Source organism: Microcaecilia unicolor, chromosome 3 (genome assembly GCF_901765095.1).
Source record: "Microcaecilia unicolor chromosome 3, aMicUni1.1, whole genome shotgun sequence".
NCBI lineage: Eukaryota > Metazoa > Chordata > Amphibia > Gymnophiona > Siphonopidae > Microcaecilia > Microcaecilia unicolor.
In genome coordinates this window covers 215,008,718-215,036,041 of record NC_044033.1, presented here as the reverse complement: position 1 = coordinate 215,036,041, position 27,324 = coordinate 215,008,718, and the positions used below count along the sequence as shown (strand labels likewise).

At 43.7% G+C, this 27,324-nt stretch overlaps 1 protein-coding gene across 1 annotated transcript in view; it reads right to left on the bottom strand.

Annotated features, from left to right (window-relative positions):
* The window catches only part of LOC115466297 (E3 ubiquitin-protein ligase TRIM39-like), a 30,775-nt gene extending 3,688 nt beyond the window's left edge, over positions 1 to 27,087 (bottom strand). The window contains exons 1-6 of the mRNA XM_030197462.1: positions 26,722 to 27,087; positions 24,712 to 24,807; positions 19,382 to 19,597; positions 12,225 to 12,247; positions 10,747 to 10,856; positions 7,167 to 7,196 (exon numbers count right to left, since the gene is read on the bottom strand). Coding sequence (XP_030053322.1) covers positions 7,167 to 7,196; positions 10,747 to 10,856; positions 12,225 to 12,247; positions 19,382 to 19,597; positions 24,712 to 24,807; positions 26,722 to 27,063 — 817 coding nt within the window. The 5' untranslated portion in view covers positions 27,064 to 27,087. The remainder of the gene's footprint in view (positions 1 to 7,166; positions 7,197 to 10,746; positions 10,857 to 12,224; positions 12,248 to 19,381; positions 19,598 to 24,711; positions 24,808 to 26,721) is intronic.
* Positions 27,088 to 27,324: the final 237 nt, after the last annotated feature.

The window sequence follows — 27,324 nt, the reverse complement described above, 5'->3', positions numbered from 1 at the left end:
GCTCTATTCATACCATGTCTGAATGAGGTAGTGAAAGGGAAGCTCTAATTGGTTAATTAACAGCCGGGCTTCCCATAACTGACAGCCCTATTGGCCCCAAGTGTCTCTAACAACATTCACTTGATAGCTAAACCAGTTGTGCAACAGTTATCTTATCTTAAAGGAGTTATTACCTGCCTAATCCCTTAATAAGGTTCAAAGTGGGGTAACAAAAAAGATTACTGGTATAATAACCAGGAATTACAGTATAATATAATCATCACTAAAACAAAAAGAAAAACCTTTTTTCAAAAGTTTAGGAAATAAATATGATTTCACCAACTTTCGAAAGCAAAAATAACTTAAAGAACAGCAAATCTCATTAGGCAAATGTGAGTTTCGCTGATGAGTATATAAATGAATTTGTTAATAACGATTTATATTTAACATTTTTAACAGAGGGGAATCCCCAAAGCAAATTATACTTATGACTTTCTATACATAAACCCAACAAATTAATCAAAGAGACCAATCCATTGGAGTTTGGAAAATCAGACACACCACCTTAAAATGTATTTGGGCCTGCACCAGGAGCCAGTGCAGCTTTCTAAACAGTGGAGACACATGGCCAAACTTAGACTCACAATAGATCAATCTAGCTGCCGTATTCTGAATAAGATGAATACTAATTTAGCAGAAATACCTACATAAAGAGAATTGCAGTAGTCAGTGACAAAACTGACAGCTGGACTTTTTCCTCCCAGCAGGTAGTGGAAGTGCACGGCTATGCCATTCAGAAGGGCGGTATATCAAAAACCTATTAACAAACATTTGAAAGGGTATGACAGGGACTATGTCCCCTCACTTAGGAAAACCCAGGACCATAAGAAAAGGGTGGAGGTAGCAACTAAAACCAAAGAATCAGCTCAAAATCGCAATAGTTGATGGCAGAACAGAATTACCCCACGAAATGCAAGATTAATCTCTGGAGAGAAAGAAGAGGGAAATCACCTAAGACTCAAAAGGCAGGCCATCTAGCTTCCCCATTAGGAGCAATAAGTCAGTATTCCCCTCCGATCAGGCTGGAGGGTGGAGCTTTCCCCTGCAATCAGGCTGGAGAGTGGAGCTTTGGGGAGGAGTCTACAGCACAAGAAGACAACGATGCTTCAGAGCTCAGTCTCCCTGTGAGGATGCCAGCAGAAGGAAGCTGGAGTAAAACCTGGAGACTGCAGCAGCTGCTGGAAGATATGGAATTCTCTTGTGCACTTTACCTATGTAAAGTTTTGGTTTTTTTTCATATATATTTTGGAATAAGCCTAGGGACAGTATTTTCCTGCCAGCAAGTGGTTGAAGCAGCAATTCAGGCCATAAGGATGGCGGCAGGCGGGCAGACCAAGACAAGGCCTGACCCTATTTCAAGAACATTTTTTCTGAGATTTGTGCGAGTTAACCAACAGTTTTCTAAATACTTTTGTTTTGGATGTTTTGGCAACTTTTTCTGGAACTGGTATTAAATCCCACTAAAGGCAAAGAGGCCCAGTCATGGCGGGGATTGAGGGTCTTCTAAGTGACCTACTAGGTGTGTGCTACTAGGAGCTGAGGCCTTCTATGGATAAGTCTCCCCAGATACTCAGCCCACGCTTACAGGTCGGCAGTGATCTTCAGGAGGTCTTCACGGATACTCGGTCCATGTTTATGGGTGGGCAGTGCTCTACAGGAGGTCTTCATAGATACTTGGCCTATGTTTACGAGTGGGCAATGCTCTACAGGAAGTCTTCACACAGATACTCGGGCCGCAATTACAGGTGGGTGTGCTCTACAAGAGGTCTCACAGATACTCGGCCCATGCTTACAGGTGGTCGGTGCTCTACAGGAGGTCTTCATGGATACTCGACATACATTTACGAGTGGACAATGCTCTACAGGAGGTCTTCACAGATACCCAGCCCACGCCTACTGGTGAGCGGTGTCGTGACACCACGTACGCACTACTCTACAACTTGGCACATAAGTGGCATAGTGTGTAACTGCAAGGGGGCCACACATAGGGGCAAAGCATGGGTGGACCATGGACACAGATCCTAATTATGTGATAAGTCAGTGGTTCCCAAACCTGGTCCTGCAGGCACCCCAGCCAGTCATGTTTTCAGGATACTCACAATGAATATTCATGAGAGAGATTTGAATGTACTGCCTCCACTGCATGCAAATCTCTCTCATAAATATTCATTGTGGATATCCCAAAAACCTGACTGGCTGGGGTGCCTCCAGGACCACGTTTGGGAACCACTGTGATAAGTTACAGAATGCTGTTAAGTTACATGTGCCCTTGCCAAACTTATTCATCATCAGTTATAGCAGAACAAACAGCACACAGATAACAGTAATAAGGACTTTAATTTTACCAGAAATACTTAGGCCTGACATGGCCACCTTTCGCCAAAGGCTGCATCAGAGGCAAAACTAGAGAGGCAAAGTCAAAAAGACACTTCTCTCTAGAGTAACAATCTAGGTGAATTAATCTTGCAGCAAGAATTCACCTAGATTGTTACTCTACAGAGAAATGTGTTTAAACTTTGTCTCTCTGGTTTTGCCTCTGACACAGCCTTTGGCGAAACGTGGCCTTGTCAGGCCTAAGTATTTTGGGTAGAATTAAAACTCCTTGCTACTATTATCTATGTGTGTTGGTCTGCTTTCATCACAGGTCTTCTGCCTCTCTTGTTTCTTCTCATCATCAGTTATGCCATGTCGACAGCTGATGTAACTACTGTTCTTTGATATTTTCCTCAGTCCACTTGCAACATTACTTCAAGACTATAATATTCAATTTTTCATTTATGCTGATGATATACTTCTGATTTACTCTACATCTTCATATTCAGTAGGCACTTTCTGCACTGTCTGTTTGGTTATCATCTCATAAATTTGTACTGAATTCAGCAAAAAAAAGTGGCATGCTGGATTACCGGTCCATTTAGCACACCTCTGACTCAACTGGAATTTTCTGGACATCATATTATTGCCGTTGACTCTTTCCGTTAATTAGGGATTCAAATTGATTCTAAACTCTAGATAAGCCATGCAGACTATTGTAACGGAATCTACGTGGGATGTACAGAACAACTCAAAGAAACTCCAGACCGCCCAAAACACAGCAGCCAGGCTGATATTCGGTAAAACACGATTCGTAAGTGCCAAACCCCTCCAAGAAAAATTGCATTGGCTCCCAATCAAAGAACGTATCACCTTCAAAATCTGCACCCTGGTCCACAAAATTATCTACAGCGAAGTCCCAGGCTACATGACAGACCTCAAAGATCTACCAACCAGAAACAGATCCGGATTGTCATGAACATACCTAAACCTCCACTACCCAAACTGCAAAGGACTCACATACAAAGCAACCTATGCATCCAGCTTCTCCTATATAAGCACACAACAATGGAACGCACTGCCAAAAGCCGTGAAAACAAGATACGGCCATTTAAATTTCAGGAAATCACTAAAAACCAACCTGTTCAAAAAGGCATACCCTACTGATCCAATATAAATGCCTAAACTCTACAACACAGCAAAACCATAGATCGTATTGGACACTATATAACCTTCCTCTCTTCAACCCCCATAGTACCGGATACACACGTACCTTTATTCTACCACAACATCACCTTGTATCTGTCTCCTTACCGGACTTGGCGAACGCCTTCACAGTATTACGTAAGCCACACTGAGCCTGCAAATAGGTGGGAAAATACAAATGTAATAAGCAAATTTCTAATGTTGCAAAATCTGGCCTTTTCTGGTTATGTCGTTTGCATTCCATCCGAAATTACTTAGATTTTAAATCGTTGCATACCTTACTTCGTGCTTTTGTTATCTCCCGCCTAGATTATTGCAACACTGTTTACGCAGATATTCCACAGTTCCAACTACGCTGACTTCAGACCCTTCAAACGCCACAATTCATATGTTGTTTAAAGCAAAACGTTTCGACTGTGTTACTCCTCTGTTTCATGAACGTCACTGGTTACCAGTTTTGTATTGTATCTTGTTTAAGGTTCTGCTTTTAACCTTTAAGACACTCTATTCTGGTAGTCCTGCATACCAGTGGTGTAGCTATGTGGGGCCAAGGGGGCCTGGGCTCCCCCAAATTTCCTCTGGGCCCCTGGTTTTGCTGGTGGAGGTCTCCAAAACCCACCAGCTGAAGAGCCTTGTCCAACGCCGGTCTCCAGCACCACCATGTTGCCTGCCCTGCGCTCTCTTCCCCCTCGCGGCAGACCAAAATGTGCCCCCCCCACCTCGGGCTCTGGCCCCCTCCCACCACAAGGTCTGGCTTCGTCCCTGCAGCATACGTTTCATCATTCCCTATACACCATCCCACTCTCTTCGCTTACTCGACATTAATCGTTTGTTGCTTCCATCTCCTAAACCAACACGATATGAGTTGACTCGGCATTCTGCATTCTGTCTTTTGGCACCATATTTATGAAATAATCTACCAGTGGGTATCGGATCAAAACTTTCCCTTCCAAAGTTTTAAAGACTCGTTTTTTTTTTCAATTGGCTTTCCAAATTAATTCTGAATAATCGTATTTTCACGATTTGGACTGCACACACCGTGACTGACAATTTTTAACTGGGTTTTTGTGGTTTTCTTTGTGTATCATTACCCTTCCTAATTTGTGTTTGAATGATTGTCAATGATTGGAATGGCGTTTCTTTCTTGATTTTATGTTGATATTTTATTGTTAATAACAAAAGAGAGGGAACGAAGTACAAACTAAAGTCCAAACAAGAAAACAGCACCAAGGGCCTTTAAAAATAGAACACAGTTCTTTAATGAATGAGCCTTGACAAAAAGACCCAACACGGGCCGTGTTTCGGTGACCCCACGTCTCATATAGTAAAAGCTACAAAGCAACAAGGCACTTTCACTTTCTGTATCCAAACGGGGTAAGGAATAATATATTGTAGAGGAATATATTCGAGTTATTTCCCAAGTTTTCCACGTCATTACTGTGACCCCTGACGCAGGTGCTAGTCACCGAAACACGGCCCGTGTCGAGTCTTTTTGTCAAGGTTCATTCATTAAAGAACTGTGTTCCATTTTTAAAGGCCAGTGGTGCTGTTTTCTTGTTTGGATATTTTATTGTTAACCACTTTGATCTATTGCTATGTTAAGGTGGTATATCAAGTTTTTAAATAAACATAAATGTTAAATGTGCCGATGGCGGGTTACGCTAGTATTCTAATAGCTTCTTGGCTCCCTGAATCTGTTACAGAATAGACTTAACTCCTGGCACTGGTACACCCATAGCAAAGACAAAAAGGAAGAGCAAACCTCACATGAACAACAAACCAAAAAAAAAAGTAAGGTAGATCCAAGGAGGATATCAAGTGGTTTTTATTGGAAAAACAGCTTAAAAGACCCAGACACGACCGTGTTTTAGCCCAAAAAGGCCTGCCTCAGGAGTCTTGCGTTACTGACTCTTGCCGTTTGGACGGCTACTTTTTCAGCGCTCTTGCTCTGCTGAGGATATCACAAGGATTTAACAGCAAGTACCTCAACCACAATCTCATTGTTAAGCGTTTCTACTATAACATCAGAGATTCACCACACCCCTGAGCAGGGGCGTATCTGAGGTTCGGCGGTAGGGGGGGGGCAGGGGCTAGAGTTGGGGGGGGCACATTATAACCCCCCCCTACCGCCGCCCCCCGTCGTCGTCAACCCTCCCCCCTACCGCCATTAACCCTCCCTCGCCTACCGCCAACCCTTTCCCCGCCTACCGCCGTCACCTACCCCGAGGTCCGCTCCTGCCGGCTTTTTAAACTATTACTTCAGCTGACGGGGGACCCCAACCCCCGCCAGCCCAGCCGAGTTCTTCTTTAACTTCTTCATCCTCGTGCTGTTAAAGCTGCATGATGCATCCTTCCAGTTGGACGGATTTTGACGTCGCAGCACGTTGTACGGACGTCAACGTGCTGCGACGTCAAACTCCGTCCAACTGGAAGGATGCATCATGGAGCTTTAACAGCACGAGGATGAAGAAGTTAAAGAAGACCTCGGCTGGGCTTGCGGGGGTTGGGGTCCCCCGCCAGCTGAAGTAATAGTTTAAAAAGCCGGCAGGAGCGGACCTCGGGGTAGGTGACGGCGGTAGGCGGGGAAAGGGTTGGCGGTAGGCGGGGGAGAGTTAACGGCGGTAGGGGGGTCCAGGGCGAAATCTGCGGGGGCCAAGGCCCCTGTGGCCCCACGCAGATACGCCCCTGCCCCTGAGGCAGGCCTTTTTGGGCTGAAACACGGCCGTGTTGGGTCGTTTTTTTTAAGCTGTTTTTCCAATAAAAACCACTTGATATCCTCCTTGAATCTACCTCACTTTTTTTTGGTTTATTGGTACACCCATACCACTACCACTGATGTGAGGTTTACCGGCCTATAGTTTCCCACTTCTCTGTCACCGCTTTTGTAAAGAGAAACCACATCCACTCATCTCCAATCCCGTGGAACCTCTCCTGTCTCTAAAGATCTATTAAATAAATCCTCAAGGGGTCCCACCAAGATTTCTGTGAGCTCCCTAAGTATCCTGACAGGTAATCCATCCGACCCCATAGCTTTGCCCACTTTCAGATTCGCAAGTTTTTTGTTTTTTTTATAAATGCCTTAACTAAAACTGCAGTTAGATGCACCTTATAAACCATCCACTGTAAATGCCCAAGGCCTGAGTAGAGAGCTAGACCTGAAAACAAAACACAGATGAGAGCAAGGCAAAATTATTGCAAAGATAGCAAGAGAAGACCAAAGCAGCAAAGCAGAAAAAAGGTTTTAAGGTGAGTTGTGTTTGTTTGTTTTTGTTTTTCCTTTGGAGAAGTGAGCAGTAAATACACAATAGCACAATACAGGTAGCAGGTTAACTGAACACAAAATCAATTTAGACAATGATGAGAAAAATCAGAACTCTTAGTTGTGAGAAGTGGAGATCCTGGTATCAGCAGCACCTGAATGAGAAAGCTGCTTCTGTCCTTACCAGAAGAATCACTCCCTGACCCTGCAGTGTATAAGCAGGAAACACATACTCTTTCACAGGAGAAATAATGATCTCTAATACTGGCCATATTGTGAGATTCCAGTCAGAGGTTATGTTACTTATTTGATTCTTGTGTATAATTGGTTGTATATCAGATTCAGTTACCTGCATTTTTGCCATATTCCTCCCACCAATCTGCATTAAAAGAAACATGAATTGCTATTAGATTTTAGAAAAGACAAATAAGACAAAGATGTGATGATAAAATATATATGGTGATAAACTTTGAATTAAACTTAACAATTCTTGCAGGATATGATATTTTTGTAGATAAAAAAATATAGAAACAGAGAAATGTTAGAGATTTTGTTAATGTCCATCAGTGAACTTATGACATTTCTTCTGTTACAAAGTAAGAACATGACATTATTTATGGGTTACAAACAGCAATAAGGCACTCATGTAACTTTAAATAATGAAGGGAGCTTTCAATGAATCATTCTCCATATGCTCAACTTCTCAATTTACTTAACCTCTATATTACCCAGGTCCAGATGATCAGAAAGTCATAATAGGATCTGTCAGATAAACGCGTCCACCTCCTAATTGGCTAAATATTTCTTCATGAGCCAAGCATACTTATAGAAGTGGTACTGTAATCCTCATCAATCCCATAGTATCTTAGACTTACATTTTTTTACATATTTTTTTTTCAATTATTTTCATACCTTCACAATCATTCTTATTCTTAATTTTTCTTCTGTTATGCACAGGTCAAATACTTCTGGTATGCATAAGTCATACGTATTCACAAAGCAGGGGCATAGCCAGACTTTGGCGGGGGGGGGGCAGAGCCCGAGGTGAGGGGGCACATTTTTGGCACCCCCTGGGTGGCGGCGGCACCCCCCCCTGCCATTGCCAACTCCCCCTGCCGACGACCCTCCCGAGCCCCCCTCCCACTGCCAACCCGCCGTCGCCTACCTTTGCTAGCAGGGGACCCCAACCCCCGCCAGTCAAGGTCCTCTTCTTCTCGCAAAAGGCTTCCTTCTGTTTCTGACGTGCTGCATGTTGTACGTGCAGGACGTCAGACTCACAGCACGAAGCCTTGCAGATCAGCTGATCTGCAAGGCTTCATTCTGTGAGTCTGACGTCCTGCACGCTGTACGTGCAGGACATCAGAAACAGAAGGAAGCCTGCAGGCAAAAGCCTGGTTTCTTGGGATTTCCACTTAATGTTTGACTGCATCTTTCTTTTACTAGTCTGTAGTTACTTATTCTGTATTTGGTGAGAGTCCCTAAGAAGGCAATTCAGTAACAGAGCACCTATATTTAGATAACTACTATCCTTTATACAATACTAACCTGATACAATCAATGGTATTGAGCCAATTGGACTATTGTAATGGTATCTATGTTGGTTGCAAGGAACATTTACTTAAGAAACTTCAGACTACCCAGAACACGGCAGCAAGACTGATTTTTGGAAAATCTAAAGTTGAATCTGCCAAGCCCCTTCGGGAAAAATTACACTGGCTTCCTGTCAAGGAACGAGTTGCCTTCAAGGCCTGCACCTTGATTCACAAAATCATCTATGGCACTGTTTCAGATTGTATGCTAGATTTAGTTGACTTGCCACCCAGGAACAGATCTAATTCCTCCCAATCTTATTTAAACCTACACTATCCGGATTGTTTTGGCCTCAAATAGAAATCTACATATGCCTCCAACTTCCCTTTCTTAGGTACTCGACTGTGGAATGCCTTACCTAAATTAGTTAAATCAACCCAGAACTATCTAAAGTTTACAAAATTATTAATGTCCATCCTATTCAAAAAGGTCTACTCTCTAGATGCATCATAATCAGTTCAGTTTCTTTGGTCTCAATCCAGAAACACTTGAATCTATTTTCTTTACTATTCTACTGTTTAATATAATACCAAACTTTAATTTACTGTTTTAATATGCCATTAGTACTGTATTCCTGATTTAGCCTATGTAAGCCCATTGAGCCTACAACCAGTGGGAAAATGTGGGATATAAATGCTTTAAAATAAAATAAATAAAAATACATGTGTAGGATGTTATGTGCAAGCATTTGTGCCAGCCATAGAACTGGTGGAAGTGCTCATACCTAAATGCCAGAGATATGCATCAAACCACGGAGGTTAGATTGACAACGGGAGAGAGTACAAGGCTATCTAGCCCATTATATGGGTTAAAGTCAGTAGGAGGAGCTTGCCACCACACTGGTTCACCCAAAACAATAGCAAACACTATTGAAAACAATAATAAAAGATTATTAGAAATAACGAACTGCCTATGTGTGGCCCATCTGTAAAAAGTCAACAGCTGTTCCAGTTGGATAGGCAGTGCCTTAGAAGGTAGAGAACAAAATATTTTTTTTAACTTATTTGACAGTTTTTTAATTTATTTGAAAGCTTCCCATATGTAGATATAAATATCATACAAGGGCCTTCAAGACTGGGACAATGAAAGGAAATCCACCCAAAGGACAACACGACACAGGCCGTGCCCCGGCAGCAATCCGCCCGCATCAGGGGACAAAAACGTCCAAAGTCACTCGTGGCGTCCTGCAGAATGACAGAAAGCACCAGACAATACTGCTGGCCTCCCAGCAGGCGACTGCACAATCGCAGAGAGAAAAGACACTATCTAGATACTTGATAAGCGTCCTTTCTCTCTGCAACCGTGCAAGTCGCCCACCAGGAAACCGGCAATACCACCATTCCTCAAGACACAACGAGCAACCCCGGACGTTCTCCACCCCTGACGCAGGAGGATCTCCACCGAAACACAGCCCGTGCCGGGCCATCCCTCAAATACATCTCCTCTCATTGTCCCAGTCTTGAAGGCCCCTGTGTGCTTTTTTTTGTTTCTGTTTTGTACTCTCGATCCCTCTTTTATTATCGATATAAATACCATGAAATCAAAACTGAATATCACTAAAACAGCTCCAAAATTATTGTAGCTGGTGGAAACAGCACTAATAAAAGGCTGTATTTTGTGCTCGTTATTCTACACTGACATCATTATATAAAAAAGTGGTACAGTCTTGAATTTGCCAGTATGTTAATGCCAAAACCAGTAATGAACAAAAACACAAAAACCTTCTCCATCCACCCTCACATTATTGTTCCATGTTCCAAATGTCATGGTAGAAAAACAAGCTTGTAAAGCCGTAGCCAGCAAATTACATAAGAGCAAAACATGTTGGTAAAGCAGAAGCTAGAAAACCCATCAAAGCACTCGTAAACAAACATCTCTAAGCCACAAGGCAAACAGTGTGTCACTTGGAACTGCTGTGGTGTTTAACTTCCTATGCCCATTGGCAACCATGGGTATTCAATAGTCCCATTCCACCTACACTTCTGCGACGTTCTGCAAATACACAGCTTGACCTTGCACCCCCTTTCGTCTGAATCTTTGGTCATGTACAGGCTGACCAGGCCTTAGAGACTTATCAGAAAGGGCTCTGTCATGAAACTCCAACATGTCACAAGAGATCCCCCAAATACCAGCCTTCCTGGGTGGGCCCTGGACTGGTCTAGCAGGAATCAAGGAAAGGAAATTATCAAGGAAGAACAAATTTCATCTTCCATCTCATCCTGCTAGACTAGTCCAGGCCAATGGGATGTAAAAAGCTTTATCTTTCACGGCAGGAGGAAGACACAGTAATGACTGCCATGGCTTTGTAAAAGGCGCCCTACATTGTTCTAATTTCTCACCTGCAAATGCTGTAACCAATTTCTTCAGCTGCTGAGGGTAGCTCAATATAAAGCCCATTTTCAGATCAATCGACACAGTTTCTGGTTTAGGAAACTTCATTTTTTGAAACCTGTGGGTACAAGAGTCACTGAGATTATTCTGAAGATGTTCACACCCAGGGAATAACTAAACTGGTGGAGGGAGAATGATATACCTATGGATTAGATTGTCAATAGGATTATTCTGGGAGATGTTCACCCTTAAGGGATAGAGATGGAAGAAATGAGATCTACTATGAGCCCTTGTTTCTCCATGATTATACAGCTGAAGGTCTGAAAATCTGGATTAGCTGACCTTCGTTGATCTGACCTGGCATATCTGACAGTCCCCCCCCCCCCCCCCCCCCAGTGATATCATGCAGCTTCTCTTTCCGTTTTCCAAACCCAGGACCCTACTTTTACCACCGTTGTGAGCCAGGACCTTACTTATACTGTCTTTGTTTCTGCATTGTTTCAGGGTTTACCGTTGTTTTCCGTATTATCCAACCTTCATTTATCCGACAACGGGTCAGTCCAGTTTAGGTCGGATAATCGAGACTTTACTGTATTATCAAGAATTTGCCAGGCCTCACAGAATCACTTAAATCAGTTGTGTTGCCTGTCCGTCTACTCAGTCTTCTGGCTCTACCATCATCTCCACTATGGAGAAGGATTGGATTAGTCTTCTTCCCCAGTGTGGGGAGGTGTTTGACTAATCTCTTCTCCATCTCAATTCACATAGTTATTTCCAACACCCCACTTGAACTAGGGTTGTGGAGCAGGAACACTGGCAATATAGAGGTGGAAAGGAGATCCACAGGGGTGGAGATTTTGGGGGGATGGAAAGGAGATTCATGGAGAGTCAAATAGGAGGTTAGGAGAGGAGAAATCAGGGGGACTGGTGAGAGAGAATTTGTGCCAGTACAGGGAGAAAAAAAAGGAGAGCCTAGATGGGAAAGAGAGGGAAGCTCTGTCATTTTCTTCCATCTCTTCCCCTTCATTCCCCAGTGCTTCCTCAATACCTTAATTCTCCCTCTCCTCACTCAATCTCGCCTCTCTCTGATTTTCAATCCGACTTCTCTTCTCCCTCTCACCAATCAATTATCTCTATATAAAAAAGGCAACACCAACGTTCTATGAAGCCTCCAACCGGAAGTGTGAAGAGGGAGAGATATCCGGTTTCCCCATGAGTGTCTGCCCCGCCCTCGCTCTCTCTCTCTAACACAAACAGTGAAGGAAAACAGCAAAGCAGGAAATCAAATTGCTCTCTCTGTAACAATGAAGGACTCAGAGGGGGGAGGGGAGAGAGGGCAGGAACACACACACTCCCATATGCACACAGAAGAAAACCTTGCTAGCCCCCGTTTCATTTGCATCAGAAACGGGGCTTTTTTACTAGTTTCCAATAAAAATAAAATACATCATTCAGCCACAAGGAAAAGATCAGAAAATGAACATACCTACTCACAGGATCCTTCACATCCTAGAGGAGAAATGAGAAAAAGTATTTCTAGTTAGATTTCACAGTTTATGAGAACACAATATACAGATTAATGTCAAAACACAGTATGAGCTGTTAATCCCAATGAGGTAATCTAATACTGCACAAACTGATTAACAGACAATCACAATCCTAAAGGGTTGTGTAAGGTGAGTAACTAACAGTAGAAAAGCAGGAAAAACCCTCAGAAACCAAGGTATTTACCAAGGTCTGACCAACAGAACATTGATATCTATATAAGATTTTTTTGTCCTTGGTCTAGTCTCTTTCATAGGGTTTTCATTCTTGCAATCAAAAAACTGCCCATAATAGAGCCTTATATTTCAAAAAAAGCATTTCTGAGTATACAAACTTTAAACCAGCCAAAACTAAAGCATAAATTAACTTAGCTTATAGTATAGATGGCTTAATAACCCCACTTCAACTGCACATTTTTTCTTCAACGGGGCCCAAAACGTTTCACCCACTTCAGGGCTTCATCAGGAACCACTAGTTTAATCATAATGGGGGTATTGATTTCCTGCTAATGAGGCTTCAATTAGGAAATGCTTTTTTGAAATATAAGGCTCTATTATGGGCAGTTTTTTTGACTGCAAGAAAGTGGGAATGAAAACCCTATGAAAGAGACTAGACCACGGACAAAAAATCTTATATAGATATCAATGTTCTGTTGGTCAGACCTTGGTAAATACCTTGGTTTCCCGCTTTTCTACAGTTTTTTTTTTTTTTTTGTTACATTTGTACCCCGCACTTTCCCACTTATGGCAGGCTCAATGCGGCTTACATGGGGCACTGGAGGGTTAAGTGACTTGCCCAGAGTCACAAGGAGCTGCCTGTGCCTGAAGTGGAAATTGAACTCAGTTCCTCAAGACCAAAGTCCACCACCCTAACCACTAGGCCACTCCTTACACAACCCTTTAGGATTGTGATTGGCTGTTAATCAGTTTGTGCAACACAATATACAGCTCTGTGCAGTCATATTAACACTCTATGTATGGAGCAAAGAAACTTTAACCAGTGCAATAGGATGATTTAGATCAGTCTTATCCAACCTTTTTCTATCAGGGGCTACGTTTTACATTTTGCAGTATTTGGAGGGGTTAAAACAAGCTTCATCGTATTTTGCTGCATGTTTCGTTAAAGAGTAGCAAAATATGAAAGTGCATCATCACTCCCCCAGCCTTCACCCAGTCTCTCTCTTGCTTATGTAACCCCCCCCCCCCCAGTCTTCACCCAGTCTCTCTCGCAGATGTAACCCCCCCAACCTTCACCCAGTTTCTCTCAATCATGTAACCCCCCCCATCACGAAACGCCTAGCCACCTGCCTGGAGTTACCCCATGGCCACTTAGTCTATCCCCAGCACAGCCTGCACCTGCTGCTTGTGTTCTACACTAGCACTCTCCTCCCACCGACTGGGTCACAACCGCCTCTGGGTGAGTCTCCCACTCTCAAATTATCCCCACTGATTTCTAGGTTACTGGGGCCACACTCCCAGTGGTCCCACATTTCCCAGAAAGCACTCACACAAACCACCAGGATTCTTTATCAGTCCACACAGAGAGACAAACTAAATATTGTTTATTGTCTTTAAAAAAAATCGAACAGTGGTACAAAATAGTGCAATTAGCAAGCAAAAACAGGTAACTGAAATATGGATCAATTATAACACTAACTATACATTTGCTTACTTTTCTGAAAAGTACCTGGGAAGATCAGGATATATAACTGTTTACTAAGCCTAAGCAAAGTCCTGCTCTCTTTAACAACTGCCGGGTAATTTCAAACTTTAGGCCAATCAGAGCCCAGTCAACAAGTTTTAAAAGTATACTGCTCACAGTACTGTAGATTCACTTCTTCACTAAGTGAAACTAAAAGGCATGCACTTTTCTATAACAGCTTTAACATAAAACATGCACCACCTGCTGGCCAAACTAGAGAAATGTACTTCAAGAGTTAATAAAGGCAAATTTACAGGTTTAAAAACACACTGTTTTGTCACACACCCCCAGCCTTCAGTCAGACTCTCACTCTTTCTCATGTACCTCCTCCTCTCAGCCTTCACTCAGTCTCTCACTCATGTAACTCCTCCCCTCAGCCTTCACCCAGTCTCTCTCATGTAACTCCTCCCCTCAGCCTTCACCCAGTCTCTCACGTAACTCCTCCCCCTCAGCCTTCACCCAGTCTCTCACTCACGTAACTCCTCCCCCTCAGCCTTCACCCAGTCTCTTATTCATGTAACCCCCTCAGCCTTCATCCAGTCTCTCTCGCTCATGTAACTCCTCCCCTCAGCCTTCACCCAGTCTCTCTTATTCATGTAAACCCCCCAGCCTTCACCCAGTATCCATCACTTATGTAACCCCCTCCCCCAAGCCTTCATCCACTTTCTTTTCCCTCAGCTGGCTTCAGCTGCAGAACAAACAGCAGGATTCCTACTTCTCCACTACATACTGGTGTTCAGTATAGTGATGTCTGGTGTCTAATTTTGCAGAGATCAGCCATCTCTGTGTATGTAACTTATTCCCTTATCTATGATCTAGCAGGGCAAACAAACAGCTAGCCTTTGTCTTCTTGGCTTTTTCAGGGACAAGTTAGCAGGCAGACGTAGCCCAAGTCATGAGCTACAAAATCTGGAAATAACAAGCGTCTGTATCAGTGAAGGACATATATGAGTGATAAAAATTCAGGGCGATTTGAGGTTATAAAGAGCAAATGATGAATAATGGAAAAAAAAATACCAAAAAAGGAGAGGTATGATAAGGTGACCTTAGAGGTAAGGGTTGAAAAATACCAGATAGGAGAAAAATATAAAAGATGTTAAGAGACTAGACAAAGGAAAGCTTCAGTATCTGACTAAGCATGTCTTATAGCAGTCAGACCTGAAAGCTTCCAGGGAAACACATAGAGAAGCCACCGGAGAGACATTTTGCTTTTGCTGACATTTTAGATTTATATAAATAAGAATTCAATTTTCTGTAACACTGGGATAAAAGAATTTTATTGTAATCATTTGTTTATTCTAATAAATTTTAGCATTATTATAAAAGAGAAAAAATATAATCTGGAGTGTTTCCTTTGCTGGAAGGGCTTTCTGACCCCTCCGATGTGTTTAACTCCCCTCAGAGGCAAAGGGGTGCTTTACACTGGCTCTCTGCAAGCTTGAGCCATGGAGTGCCTGACGTTTGGTTTGATCTCACGATTTCAAGTCTCGCAACACTTGAAACCAGAAGAACAATCCAAATTGACAGAACCGAGTTACGGAAGAGAAGCAAGAATCCCACTGTATGCACCACATAAATTGTCAAGCTTCTGGAAGACAAGAATAAGCACTTGGTGGGCTGGGTTCTGGCCCATAGGCTGTACAAACCTGATTTAGTTCCATGTCCTGCGATGATGTTACTCCTGCCTTCAGAATCTATACTTTGGCTGCTTTTTCAATTTAGGTCAATAGCCAGTAATCCCTTTTTAGCAAAGACTTCTGAACCCTTTGCTGCTTTTCAACTTCAGGAATCCTTAGATAGTTTCACTTTACCTGATCCTATGAAATCAGGCTGTTGTAAGACATATACCCACGGATTCTATATATCGCGCCTTAATTTCCATGCAGAAATCGAAGCGCATTCTATAATAATGCACCTAACTTCATTGGTTAACTAGCTAATTAGCACAGATAATTGGATATTAACAAGCAGTTAACAGCACTGATTGGCATTAGTTAAAATGTACATGCACAACTTGCTAAGCGTATTCTGTAACATGGTGCACGTAAAATCTAATACGTGCAACCAAAAAGGGGGTGTGCCCATGGGCGTGGAATGGGTGGGTCACGTGTGTTCCAAAAATTTGCATGCAGGGTTACAGAATACACCTGCTCCATGCGTAATTTAGGCATTGGTATTTACACCAAGTTTACGTGTCATAAATGGACACATCTACATTTAGGCACAATCATGGCCGCTAGGCAGGGCCACCGAGAGACTGGGCCGGGCCGGGGGCAAGGCCACCCCTGCCCCCCCCCCCCCGGGGCGCCGCGTCACAGTCCCCACCCGTCCCCCTCTGTCTGCCACCGGGCCGGGCCCCCTGCATTGAAATCATCACAACGCCTCACCTGACACCTCGCTCCGTGACTGAAAGCGCAGCAGCAGCAGATCAGATCTGCCTCCCTTCGGGCCTTCCCTCCCTGTGTCCCACCCTCGCAGAAGTTACATCAGACGAGGGCGGGACATCTGCCGCTGCTGCGCTTTCAGTCACGGAGGCGACAGGTGACGCGTTGTGATGATTTCAAAGCAGGGGGCCCAGCCCGGTGGTGGACAGAGGGGGGCGGGTGGGGACTGCGGCGCGGCAGCGGCGACGACCTCGGGGCACGTGAGATCGGAGACTGTAGCGCCGGGCCCCCCTTGGAGGCCCAGGGAATTTTGTCTCCCCTGCCCCGCCCCTCGGCGGCCCTGCCGCTAGGCATATACTACAAACCACCTAGGTGTATTCTATATACCGCGCCTAATTCTACGTGGATTTTATAGAATATGCCTAGATTCCGCACCGATTTTTCAGGTGTTCTATATAGAATCAGGTCCAATGAACCTTTTACTAAGCTGCGTAGGATTCTACACACACCCAACGCTCACTAAATTGGAGTTACCGGCCAGTAACTGCGTGGCCCTTGCAGTAATTTCAATTTTGGCATGCATCCACTACACGCGTCCAAAAAATATTTTTTATTTTCTGACGCGCGGCAGCTACGCGCATCGAGAGGAATTTGATGCGCATAGACTGTTACCGGAGTTGAATGGGTAGATGTGAAGCGTCTGTTTACACTTTCCAAAAATACTAGGACTAGGGGGCATGTGATGAAGCTACAATGTAGTAAATTAAAAACGAATCTGAGAAAATTTTTCTTCACTCAACGTGTAAACGCTGGAATTTGTTCCCAGAGAATGTGGTAAAGGCAGTTAGCTTAAAAAAAAGGTTTGTACGGCTTCCTAAAGGAAAAGTCCATAGACCATTATTAAATGGACTTGGGGAAAAATCCACTATTTCTGGGATAAGCAGTACAAAATGTTTTGTACTTTTTTGGGATCTTGCCAGGTATAGTGTGACCTGGATTGGCCACTGTTGGAAACAGGATGCTGGGCTTGATGGAGCTTTGGTCTTTCCCAGTATGGCAATACTTATGTACTGCCTGGTTACTGTGCGAAACCTTACCGCTAGGTCAATGGCTTGCGGTAAGGTCTCAGACTCAAAATGGACGCGTGGCAATTTTCATTTTGCCGCACGTCCATTTTTGGCAAACAAAGGCGTTTTTTTGCAGATGCGCTAAAAAATAATTCTGCGCATACCCAAAACACGCGTCTATTTTTATTTTATTTATTTATTGCACTTGTATCCCACATTTTCCCACCTATTTGCAAGCTCAATGTGGCTTACAAAGACCTGTTATGGCATAGCCATTCCAGGGTAACAGATACAATTGGTGTTACAAAAAGATCATGGATGACAAAAAAGATCTAAGCAAGCAGTTATAGGGCGATGACTTTCAGAATGAGGGTGAAGTGTTATAATTAGGCTATGGATTCTCGTGGTAGGCCTTGTTGAAGAGATAGATTTTCAGAGATTTGCGAAAGCTAGTTATTTCGTTAATTGTTTTCAAGTTAGTTAGTAGTGCATTCCACAGCTGCGTGCTCATGTAGGAAAAGCTGGTCGCGTGTGTTAGCTTGTATTTTAATCCTTTACAGCTGGGGAAGTGTAAATTAAGAAATGGGCAGCTGATCTTTTAGCGTTTCTGGGAGGGAGGCCCACTAGGTCTAGCATGTAGGTCGGGGCATCGCCGTGAATGATTTTATGAACAATCGTGCAGATCTTGAACGCAGTGCGTTCTTTAAGTGGGAGCCAGTGAAGTTTCTCTCTTAGGGGTTTTGCACTCTCACATTTTGTTTTTCCAAATACGAGTCTGGCTGCGGTATTCTGGGCTGTTTGAAGTTTCTTGATAGTCTGTTCTTTGCAGCCAGCGTAGAGTGCGTTGCAATAGTCCAAGTGACTTAGCACCATTGACTGTACCAGGTTTCGAAAAATGGATCTCGGGAAGAAAGGTTTTACACTTTTTGAGTTTCCACATGGAGTGGAACATCTTCTTAGTTGTATTCTTCACGTGGGTTTCAAGTGTGAGATTTCGGTCGATGGGGACTCCAAGAATTTTCAGATTGTTTGAGACGGGATGGGAGAAGTTTGGTGTGGTTATGGTGGTGAATTTAGTTGTGAGGTGAGTATAAGACATTGTGTTTTTTTCTGCGTCTACAATACGCAGGCCATTTTTCAGCGCACCTTAGTACAAAGGACCCCTCAGTAAATAATGCTCAAAATTAAGCAGCAAAGAAAATCGGCATTAAACACTATTCTATACAGGGCATGCTTCCTATATTTACTCCTGCCAGAATTCTGCCCAACTGTGGAGAGCAGAATTTGTGCAAAATACCCCAGTCACGCATTCAACATTTACAAGCAGAATCTGCATGGCTGCGGTAAAGGACAGACCCTCCGCCGCTCAGCTGCCACCCCACCCGCTCACCCAACTCTCTGCCCGGCCTACCTCTGCATTCCCTGGTGGTGGTCTAGTGGCCTCTTCGGGGGTAGAAAAGAACCCCCCCTCTTTCCTGCCCCACTGCTGTCGCCACTCTCTTGCTGGTGCCATGCTTTTTCAAAACGGCCACCGAGACTTCAAGTGGTAATCTCGTGAGACTATCACTTGAAGTCTCGGTGGCGTTTTGAAAAAGCATGGCACCAGCAAGAGAGCGGCGGCAGCACTGGCCCTGAAGAGGTACTCTCGCTGCAGCTCATACTCCTCCTACCTCAGGTGAGTGTGGGGGTTTCTGGAGGAAGGGGCTGTAAAAAAAAAGGGGGGGCAGGAGGGAGCAGCTGTAAAAAAAAAAGGGGGGCATGCTATGGGTGGCTGTTAAAAAAAATAGGGATGTTGTGGATGGGAAGGGGCTATAAAAAAGGGATGTTATGGGAGGGGGCTTTTGAAAAATGGCCACGGTTATTTTATGACACTTTTGATCTGCTACTTGAATTCCCTTATTCCTTAAGATGTGTAAGTCCCTTAGAAATATATTTGTTAATGTCACCTTCAGTAATTCCCTCTTCTCCTCTATCTCGGAGATCAGTTGTGTGAGGGAGGAGCTTTGCCCTTCTAGCAGGGTCACATTTTCCCCGATTCTCTGAGCAATCTTCTTCTCTTCTTCCTCCAGTCTCCGGAGAAGAATCTGCTTCTGCTCATTCAGAAACTGGTGCAGCTCCTCAAAATCAGTCTCAGCTTTCTGTCTCTTGATCTCTGTCTCGCTCTGGTTTGAACAAGGAGAGAGAGAGAGAATTCTCAGTTTTGGTTGCCCAGAGCTCTGGATTCAGGTCCTGCAATGAATAAGAAATCTCTATTGTTACTAGCAAGACTGATGCAAGGGTACTGAACACACTAGGTGACTCTTCAGTCTTGTGCTCCCTGACCCCAGACCAACACAGCCTCCCTCCTCTCTCCCATCCCCCCAGTAATTCCCTCTCTCCTCTCACTCTGTCCAGCAGCATACCCCTTTCCCTCTTTCCGCCATCCCTTGCCCAACATCTCCCCTCTCTCTCCATCTTCGCCTAGCCCAGTACCACTGTTGCACACATATCTTAATTCTAAGTGAGCAGAGGTCTCCTTCCTTTCCTATTCTTACCCCAACCAACCTTGCATTTCTCTCTTCCCCAGAATGTGCTTCCTGCTTCTCCCATTCCCTCCCGCTCCCAGTATCTATGCATCTAGCTCCTCTTTCCCCTTCCAGTATCTGGCCCTGTTTGCTAGGACTAGGGGGCATGCAATGAAGCTACAAAGTAGTAAATTTAAAACAAATCAGAGAAATTTGTTCTTCACTCAACGTGTAATTAAACTCTAGAATTCATTGCCAGAGAATGTGGTAAAGGCGGTTAGCTTTGCAGGGTTTTAAAAAGGATTGGACGGCTTTCTAAAGGAAAAGTCCATAGACCATTATTAAAATGGACTTGGGGAAAATCCACTGCTTATTTCTGGGATAAGCAGCATAAAATGTTTTGTACTTTTTTGGGATCTTGCCAGGTATTTGTGACCTGGATTGGCCACTGTTGGAAACAGGATGCTGGGCTTGATGGACCTTTGGTCTGTCCCAGTATGACACTACTTACGTACTTATGTACTAATCCAGCTGGCGGGGTCTGAAGACACCCCCCCCCCCCCCCCGTCATCCACATTTTCTTCAGCCTGCAGCTCTGCCCTGTTCTCGGTGGCCACCTACTTCTCCTATGATTACACTGGCCCTGGTTATCAAAGTCCTGCTGAGCTTTTTGTCACCAGAATCCAAAACTGTATTCTAGAATTTTCACAAGATACAGATAAGACATGATCACATTAGATGAGCTTCATGGGAGTTTAAGAGTGGAACCTGGATAAGGGTTATTTAAGACTTAACATGGATCAGGATAAACCTAACGCTAAGTGAGCAGAAATGGATGGATTTAGATTTGTCTATTCTCAGTCAATGTGTCATGTACAAAGCATAGCTAAGGCTATTTTCCAATATCATGGCTTCTTGTGGTCGGCTAGGAACATCCTGCCTTTCGTCTGTCACCAAGTTCTAACTTCTGCTTTTTTGCAAACGTGAAACAAGTAACCTTGAAATAAGTTGTTTTAGAAACATACAGCAGATAAAGGCCATATGACCCATCCAGTCTGGCCATCAATCAGCCTTGACACAAGCTAAGAAAATGTGGGATAAAAGATGAACAGCAAGTTGTACAAAAAGTGCTATATATTTTCTGTATAAGTTTTCCTCTAATGTATGATATATACGCCAAGTTTATCATGATATCCACTGCAGTGCTCAAAGTGCAACAACTTGCTCCCATCAGCACAGCCACATGGTTCACATAAGCTGATATTTTTAAAGAATTCTTTCCTTTTACCATGTCTCTAGTACTCATAATTATGTGACAGCCCTGGTCTGCAAAGTTCTCTGTTTGGTTCTTCTTAGTTAAAAAGGCAGGCCTCTGGCCTGGCTGGGTGGCTTATCTCCATGGCAACTACACGCCACTGCAGCTTCTTCAGACAGTGCATTTGTTTTCGAGGGCGAGTTCACGGGATGTCACTAGTGAGCCATCCGAACGTGGTAAGGTTTTTGCAGGGTACGAACCTCCTTTGTCTTCCCTGTCGGTTCGACTTTCCTCGTTGGGATCTTAATTTGGTGCTCTCGGTCCTTACGAAGCCTCCCTTCCAGCCTTTGTCTTCCTGTATGGTGAAGGATTTCACGCTCAAGACGGTGTTTTTTTGGTAGCTGTAGCATCGGCTAGGCGAGTCTTGGAGTTACAGATGCTGTCTTATAGGTCACTGTCTTTGGAGTTCTGTAAGGGTCGAGTGGTGTTACATACAGTCCTGTCCTTTCTACCCAAGGCCTTGTCTCGGTTCCACTTGTCTTAGCCGGTGGTGTTGCCTGTGCTTGGTTCTTCCTCAGGGACGGAGGAGCAGCGTCGTTTGAAGTGTCTGCACATCCAGCGCTGCCCTCCACACTGAGCTTGCCGACGCACTGACAATGAAGGTGGGCACTGAGTACCGTGTTACCAAATCCTCCTTGGACAGTGCAGTTGCATAAGGCTCCACCCACTGGCGCTGACTCTGCCGCTGAAGTTGCCCACCACATCAAGCGTGTTGACCCATGGGGCAGCACAGATCTACAGACTGCTTGGAGGCCTAGGTTAGGTCTTGCCTGAGCATGCCTAGGCCCTCTCCAGCACTGGGTACTCAATTCATCTCCATTCAGCAGATGATGGTGGCCTGATGGTGCCTCTAACTCCTCAACTACTCCACCTAATGGCCTGAAGCCACCATTGCATCTATATACAAAAAAAATCACCGTTATTCCTTGGGTATACTTGCACTTACTAGTTGTACTTAGTATATTATACAAATTCTCAAACTATTATTCTTTATATCACCAATCTTTATTAAGTTACTTTTAACCTTTATAATCTTGAAAAAAAATCTTACTCACTATGCTGTTCCAATATTTAAAAAAAATTTTCAACATACACACCATACTCTATCATACAAACATCCCACTCATACATCAAATTCTAAGAATAATTCTTATAATAAGGAGATCAGTCCATGTTTCTTTTTCTTATTTTATTTATTTATTGTGAGACTGAAAGATGCTGCAAACCACTATGTAGAAAATGATGAAGAAAAGGCAAATTTGCTAAATAGATACTTTTGTTCTGTTTTCACAGAAGAAAATCCTGGAGAAGGACCGAGATGGACTGACAAAAGTACATGTGAGAGTGGAGTGGATTTAGCACCGTTCACGGAAGAGAGTGTGTATGAACAACTAGGAAACCTAAAGGTGAACAAAGCCATGGGACCGGACGGGATCCACCCCAGGATATTGAGGGAGCTCAGAGAGGTTCTGGCTGGTCCTCTTAAAGATTTAATAAATCCTTGGAGACGAGAGAGGTTCCGTGCGATTGGAGAACGGCAGAGGTGGTCCCTCTTCACAAAAGTGGTGATAGGGAAGAAGCTGGAAACTACAGGCCGATAGGCCTCACTTCGGTTATTGGAAAAGTAATGGAAGCGATGCTAAAGGACAGGACAGTGAATTTCCTGGAAGCCAATAAGTTGCAAGATCCGAAACAACATGGTTTTACCAAAGGGAAATCGTGTCAAACGAATCTCATTGAATTCTTTGACATGGGTGACTGGAGAATTGAATCAAGGATGTGCTATGGACGTAATCTACTTAGATTTCAGCAAAGCTTTTGACACGGTTCCCCACAGGAGGCTCTTGAATAAACTGGACAGGCTGAAGATAGGACCTGAAGTGGTGAACTGGATTAGGAACTGGTTGACGGACAGAAACCAGAGGGTGGTGGTGAATGGAATTTGCTCGGATGAGGGAAAGGTGAGTAGTGGAGTGCCTCAGGGATCGGTGCTGGGACCGATTCTGTTCAATATATTTGTGAGTGACATTGCCGAAGGATTAGAAGGTAAAGTCTGACTTTTTGCGGACGATACTAAGATTTGTAACAGAGTGGACACCGGGGAGGGAGTGGAAAACATGAAAAAGGATCTGCGGAAACTAGAAGAATGGTCTAAGGTTTGGCAATTAAAATTCAATGCGAAGAAATGCAAAGTGATGCACTTGTTAGGCGGGGAGAGTCTGATAGTTACGGACGGGGAGAGGGATCTTGAGGTGATAGTATCTGAGGATCTGAAGGCGACGAAACAGTGTGACAAGGCGGTGGCCATAGCCAGAAGGTTGCTAGGCTGTATAGAGAGGTGTGACCAGCAGAAGTAAAGAGGTGTTGATGCCCCTGTATAAGTCGTTGGTGAGGCCCCACCTGGAGTATTGTGTTCAGTTCTGGAGGCCGTACCTTGCTAAGGATGTAAAAAAAATCGAAGCGGTGCAAAGAAAAGTTACGAGAATGGTATGGGATTTGCATTACAAGACGTATGAGGAGAGACTTGCGGACCTGAACATGTATACCCTGGAGGAAAGGAGAAACAGGGGTGATATGATACAGACGTTCAAATATTTGAAAGGTATTAATCCGCAAACTAACCTTTTCCGGAGACGGGAGGGCAGTAGAACAAGAGGACATGATATGAAAGTGAAGGGGGGCAGACTCAAGAAAAATGTCAGGAAGTATTTTTTCACGGAGAGAGTGGTAGATACTTGGAATGCCCTCCCGCAGGAGGTGGTGGAGAGGAAAACGGTAGCGGAATTCAAGCATGCGTGGGATAAACATAAAGGAATCCTGTGCAGAAGGAATGGATCCTCAGAAGCCTAGCCGAGATTGGGTGGTGGGGCTAGTTCTGGGCAAGACTTCTACGGTCTGTGTCCTGAAAATGGCTGATACAAATCAAGGTAAGGTATACACAAGAAGTAGCACATATGAGTTTATCTTGTTGGGCAGACTAGATGAACCGTGCAGGTCTTTTTCTGCAGTCATCTACTATGTAATAAGGGACCAAGAGATATTTTTCATATGGCAAATATAGGCAGATTAACATAAAAACATAAGCACTGCCATACTGGGACAGACCAAAAGACCATCAAGCCTAGCATCTTGTTTCCAACTGTGGCCAATCCAGGTCACAAGTACCTGGCAAGATCCCAGATTTTATGCTACTTATCCTAGAAATAAGCTGTGGATCTTCCCAAGACCAAGACCATCTTAATAATGGCTTACGAACTTTTTTTAAGGAAATTATTCAAACCTTTTTTTTTAAACCCTGCTAAGCTAACTGCTTTTACCACATTCTCTGGCAACAAATTCCAGAGTTTAATTACAAGTTGAGTGAATGTTATTATTCTGTTATTGATATGATTCAGAGAACTAATGTAGTGAGACAAAGTCCCTGCAGCAACTGGCTCAGAAGGAGACAGACACTCACCTTCAGCTGTTCAGCTTTCTTCTCTTCAAGACGTTTAAACTTGAGAAGTTCTTTCAGCTTCTTTCTCAAAGGCTCCAGGTGCATTTTAACTTTTTCCTGTGAACGTTAAACATCTTTGGTTAGAATGTGATTATTATTTTAAAACGAGATGATTGGATTCTGAATGGTTATTGAAGATGCCTGAATAGACACTGGGTCAAAGCCGTAATGATGTGTGCTACTGCTAATTAGCTCATAAGAACATAAGAGTAGCCATACTGGGTCAGACCAATGGTCCATCTAGCCCAGTATCCTGTTTTCCAAACAGTACCTGGCAGAAACCCAAATCATGGCAACATTCCATACTAAAAATTCCAGGGCAAGCGGTTGCTTCCCATGTCTCTCAATAGCAGACTATGAACTTTTCCTCCAGGAACCTGCCCAAACCTTTTTTAAACCCAGATACGCTAAGCGCTGTTACCACATCCTCTGGCAAAGAGTTCCAGAGCTTAACTATTCGTTGAGTGAAAAAATATTTCCATGTAATTTCCTTGTGCGTCCCCTAGTCTTTGTACTTTTGGAATGAGATAAAAATCGATGTAGATCTACACCACTCGGGATTGTGTAGACCTTGATCGTATCTCCCCTCATCCATCTCTTTTCCAAGCTGAAGAGACCTAACCTCTTTAACCTTTCCTCATATGAGAGGAGTTCCCTCCCCTCTTCTTTGAACCTTTTCTACTTCCACTATATCTTTCTTGAGCTACCGTGACCAGAAAATTAAGTACCAGTTCAATATTCAAAAGCTGTAATCAACATTTTTTAAACCCCCAAGTGAAGTATTTAAATTTATTACATATTCAGTGCTGTCCAGCTAGCAGCTAAATAGTGCCATCTTGCTATAAATTTAGGCAGAACACTCTATGCTCTATCTTTCCATTATTCAAACAGCGCCAGGATGGTCTACAATAATGTGGGTGAGAATTCAGATAGGGCACTTATCCACATAGGACTGGACTCTATGTTTAAATGTTTACTGGTCATCAAGCAAGAAGTAAACATAGCACAAAAATTCTGAATACATGACCAACAAGTTTCATGAAACTATCTGCCCACCCCTCCCCCTGAAAACCATAACAATACACTGAACTAAGAGAGTGTCTCTGCCATCGAGTTAACAAATAATGCAATCATAATTTTAATAAGCAACTATAGTGATGCAAAAAAGGTTCCCAAATGGATGGCCATCAAGACAGCCCTTTGCAAAAAAAAAAAAAACAACCCTGATAAACCAGGGCTAAGGAAGAAAACAAATTTTGTAAACAAGAGAAAAACATTGACCGAACATGTACAGTTCCACATTCTTGAAGCCTAAGCAAATAACTGTTTCCAAAATGGGGCAATGCCAGAACATATTTATTTTGTTTTCAGTATTTATATACCACCTAGACCTAAGTCATTTACAATTTTATTTATTTATTTATTACATTTGTACCCCACGCTTTCCCACACATGGCAGGCTCAAAGCGGATTTTGTTTTTCTGGTACTGGCACTGTCCCTAATGGACTCACAATTTAGTATTATATTGTACCTGGAGCAGTGGAGGGTTAAGTGACTTAACCAGGGTCACACAGAGCTGCAGAAAGAACTGAACCTAGTTCCCCAGGTCTGCTCCACTCCGTTTGACCCAGGGAAAGGGAAATGGGACTTGATATACTGCCTTTCTGTGGTTTTTGCAACTACATTCAAAGCGGTTTACGTATATTCAGGTATTTATTTTGTACATGGGGCATCGGAGGGTTAAGTGACTTGCCCAGAGTCACAAGGAGCCGCAGTGGGAATTGAACCCAGTTCCCTAGGATCAAAGTCTGCAATCACTAGGCTACTGCCACACACCTTGTATTCCTGCACAGCCTCCTCTATAAGGATCACAGTGTCAGATCTGTGACCCCAGGACACACTGTGAATCGCTTCATAAAGGTAGTTAATAAATCCCAATAAATAAACAAACAAAACATACTGAGCCACACCTTGTATTTCTTCATATCCTCCTCTTCATGAAACAACTTCAGTTTATCTTCAGGCTTTTCCGGTTGATCCTCCTCTTTTGGTCTCACCGAGAACTGAGAAAGCGTTTTTGCTATTTCTGTGATATTTGCCAGCTGCCTGTTAGGCCTGAGCTTCCTCGTCTGAGAGTTTCTCCTGCATTGGGGACAGGGGAAGTTTGGGCCTTTCCCCTCCCAGGTCTGAGTGATACAGGAGCGACAGAAGTTGTGACCACAGTCTAAGATCACCGGGTCTGTAAAATAATCCAGACAGATAGAGCAAGAAGCCTCATCCTGCAGACTCTCAGCAGGGTTTGCAGCAGCCATGATGCCCACAGGAAACGAGAGAGCAAGAGCTTAGTTCCTGTTTCATCCGTGGTGGAAGGGGGTGGGGGGGATGTGTGAAGGCTTTTGTGTAATTTGAAGCTGCTGAGCGGGCTGTCTGCACTTTAATTGATTTGCCCGGACTTTTCATAGGTAGAGTAGTAATTTGTTATAAATAGTAATCAGTGTGTCATTTGGAGGGACTGGGTGGGGGTGGGGGTGGGGGTGGGGGGCAGAGACCTGTGTGGCTGGGACAGACCAAAT